General features: G+C 63.8%; 1 protein-coding gene across 1 annotated transcript in view; it reads left to right on the forward strand.

The window, feature by feature from the left end:
* Positions 1-3,661, forward strand: part of ANK2 (ankyrin 2, neuronal) — a 154,136-nt gene extending 150,475 nt beyond the window's left edge. Inside the window, exon 47 of the mRNA XM_015563371.1 lies at positions 2,969-3,661. Coding sequence (XP_015418857.1) covers positions 2,969-2,983 — 15 coding nt within the window. The 3' untranslated portion in view covers positions 2,984-3,661. The remainder of the gene's footprint in view (positions 1-2,968) is intronic.
* The last annotated feature ends 6 nt before the right edge of the window (positions 3,662-3,667 follow it).

Consider the following 3,667-nt stretch of genomic DNA (forward strand, 5'->3'; position numbering starts at 1 on the left):
CCCCCACCAACAACCCGTCAGTGAGGGGAGAACCTGAGAGGCTGTGGTCCCGTCAGGAATGGTCCTGAATGCGCCCAGAGATGGACACCAGCGCCACAGCTAAGCTCTGACTTCTAGGCGTTAGGAGTCGGGTCCCCAGTGGCAGGGACACAACTTCACTCTGATTCCAAAACCCAAACTGTCGGGAAGCCGCAAGCTGCCGGTTGGTGGCTGATGGGCAGTGGGGCTTCCCGGGAGCCCCCGTGGCGCCTCTTGGTCCTGGAGGCCTGGCCCAGTGTGAGGGCCGACGGGGTGCCCAGTACCTCCCCCATCCAAGAGGAAGGGCGCCGTGTTCCGGACCCGCTGCCCTGTGGGTGTGACTGGGGGAGGTGCTAGATGGTCATTGCTGTCGCGTTGAACATGACCTGTGGTCTCCTCGCGCCTGCAGTGCGCACGGAGACTCCTGGAAGGGCCAGGGCAGGGCGGCAGCCTCTCCAAACGCTGCCCTTCCATGGCAGCCGGTGACCTGGGCGCTCGGTGGTCACTGGTCCTTAGTCTCCACTGTGGAGGGGAGGGTGGGGAGGGGTGAGGAGGGGTGGGGAGAGCAGGCAGCTAAGCCGTGGCAGGGTGGATGCTGGGTGAACCTTTGTGAAGGAAGGAAGGTGATGAAGCCGCATGGAGGGGGGAGCGGGTAAGTGAAACTCGTGCTCATCTGCTCCGAGAGGGCGTCTCATCCCCTGAAGTCCCGCGTGTCTGTCCTCGGCTGTGACTGCGGAGCCTCGTGCCCGGGCCCGCGTGGTGACGTCTCGGTGTCTCCCTCAGGCTCTGAGTTACACGGGCAGCCACGAGAAAGTCCACGCTCCCAGCTTAGTGGAGGAGGAAGTCCTGAGAGAGGACGGATCAGTCGTGAAAAGGTTTGGGTAGCACGGGGTGCTCCTTGCCAACTAACCCTGTTCCAACTTAAGAAAACAAGAGGGGCCACACCCCAAAGCCCCGGGGTCAGGGAGTCAGGTGACACCAGGTGTGAGGACCGGAAGCCTGTCCCCGCGGCCACCCCTGCTCCACGGAGGCCAGCCGGGGGGTCCCGTGCCGACGGGTCGGGACAGGGGAGCCTGGTCAGCGGATCGTCGGTTGCTTGCCGTGTGCACTGCCTGCAGCTCCGTCCGGTCCATCGCCCTCTAACAGCACGTGCTGCGTGTGAGCGAGCTAGTCCTGCTTCTGCATGTGCCGTGGGCCTGAGCGCCTGGCGACGCTGAAGCCGGCGCCTCTGTCAGCTCGAGAAGTGTGAGCAGCCATGTGCAGCCGTGTGGGCCCGTGTGCGCCTGTGGAGGGGCCTGACTGTGCGGCGCCCGTGTGGCATCCTCACGATTTGCCGTGTGGTTGCTGGCGTCTTGCCTTGGGCTCTGCCCACGCATCCCTGTGAGCACTGAGCACGTGGTCTCGGGTTCGCAGCACAGTCCCTGTGGGCACAAGTCCTGTTGTGCGCCTCCCTTCCCGCACAGAAGGGAAAGCTGCCCTTGAGGGGCACACGTGACAGCCAGTGAGGGAAGGCTCTGTCGGTCCCCTTCGAGCACACAGAGCAGCCGCAGTGAGAGCTGACGCGTGTGACGCACACACAGCTCACGGCGCCCCTGCGACACGGAGGATGCCTGTGTCCGCACTCTCGGTGCTACTGGGCCACCCAGAGGAGCCGTAGCTCACAGCCTGCTTCAGGAGGGCTCCCTGGGTGTGGGTTCCAGACCAGCTCCTCGCAAGTCCTCACTGCAGCGTGTGCGTCCGCCAGGATGCGGACAGCCTGTGGGCCTGGGTCCCGACTCGGCCAGGTGTGTTCACCCCTCAGGGTGCCCCCTCGGGCCCGGGGCAGAGGTGAATCTGTCCCCAGGGGACACGCACGAGGCCATAGTACCTTCGTCCCATGTGTGGCACCAACCTTTAGGGAACAGCCTGGGACGGACACTGTCCCCAACACCAAGCTACACAGGCCTCTGTGAGCTCCTGGCGGAGAGTCAGTTGCCTTTTTGGAGAATAAGAAATGTGGGTGCTGAGTAGTTAGGAAATCGTGGCCTCCACCTTTGGAACCTGATGTGGCCTTTTCATCAGGAGGAACCAACTGCAGGTGCTCACAGGTGCAGAACAGCTCCCGTCACGGGGGAGGAGAGGTAGCAGGAGGAGGGGCGGGGGGCCCAGGAGCCCCAAGCTCCAGGTGGTCTTAGATGCATCGAGGTGTCAGGCAGGTGCTGAGAACGTCGCGGAGGGCAGACCCCCAGTTCTGGACACTGGGGATCTGTGAGGACAGTGCTGGTGTCGCCCACCACCCAACCACCCCACACGGTCCCTGTGAGGCCTGTGAGCAGGGCTCCCCCGGCTCAGGCGCAGGGTCCTGGCCTCGCCCCGCCAGACCTTCCTGTGGTTTTACTTGGAGCATCACTTAAACTCTCTGGGACTCAGTTTCCTTATTTGTCACTATAATAATAGCACCTGGCACATGAAATACGCTCAGACACACTGTGGAGTGCAGACGTGCACTTACATGTAGATGGTGAGACCTACACATGAAACACGCTCAGACACACTGTGGGGTGCAGACGTGCACTTACATGTAGATGATGGGGCCTGCACATGAAACACGCTCAGGCACACTGTGGGGTGCAGACGTGCACTTACATGTAGACGGGGAGGCCTGCACATGAAATGCTCTGGGCACACTATGTGGTACAGACGTGCATTTACGTGTGGACGGGGAGGCCTGAGACTGAACTGGTCACGTGGCATCGTTTCACTCGGGGTCGGGATAGTAACGCAGCCGCCACAGCAGCACCTCCCAGCCCGTTGGGTTAAGCTGGAGCTACGGAGCTTTGAGTGCGTTTCCCGTGGTCTTTCCCAGCCGGTCTGCGTGGGGTCACTTGGGACGAGCCGCACCCCTGAGCCAGCGCGAGTGATGGGCGGTGGGTCCGCAGAGCAGGGCCTAACCTGTGTGGTCTCCTCCCAGGGCGACGCTCCGTAAGGCCCGCACACAGAAGCGGGCCGTGGTGAGGGACCGGCGTGGGAAGCGCGTGCACCTGGAGTCCCTGGAGGATGTGCCCGAGGCCCTGCAGCGGGACGACCTCCAGCGCGACCTCCAGCAGCTCCTGCGGCACTTGTGCGGGGACGACCTGGAGCAGGAGGCCCCGTGAGGCTGGCTCCCCAGACCCTCAGCCACGGCGCCGATTGTGAGACACCTGCCTGCCCCCCCACCCCCCCACCCCACGCTGAGCACATGCTCCCTGGTTAGTGTCCCCTTAACTGTCAGCTAATCTGTGACCAAAGAGAGCCTCCTCCCGGTGCTGGGTCCCGGCTCCTGGCCTCCGGCTGCCCTGGGAACTGGCGCTCACCCTCCTCCACTTCGCCCAGCCCCACGGGGCCCTCGACCTTGGGCTCCCACAGACTCTCCCGTGACAGCAGGCGACAGGCGTCCCCGCACAAGTGCGGGCGTCCGGGTACCATGTACATAGAAAACGCTCAGATGAGCACACGGTGGGTGAGAGCCACGGCCTGGTGTCACCACGTGGGCACCGGGAGCAGGGGCCCTGGAAACGCTGGACATGGCAACTTCAGGGGTTGTGGACACAACCGGAGGATGGCACGCCCGGCCGCTGCAGGAGAGGCACCTCCGCCCACCCGCCCTGCCACCAGCACAGCCATGGCGGGG

The sequence above is a fragment of the Myotis davidii genome, unplaced genomic scaffold, assembly GCF_000327345.1.
Source record: "Myotis davidii unplaced genomic scaffold, ASM32734v1 scaffold698, whole genome shotgun sequence".
Classification (NCBI taxonomy): domain Eukaryota; kingdom Metazoa; phylum Chordata; class Mammalia; order Chiroptera; family Vespertilionidae; genus Myotis; species Myotis davidii.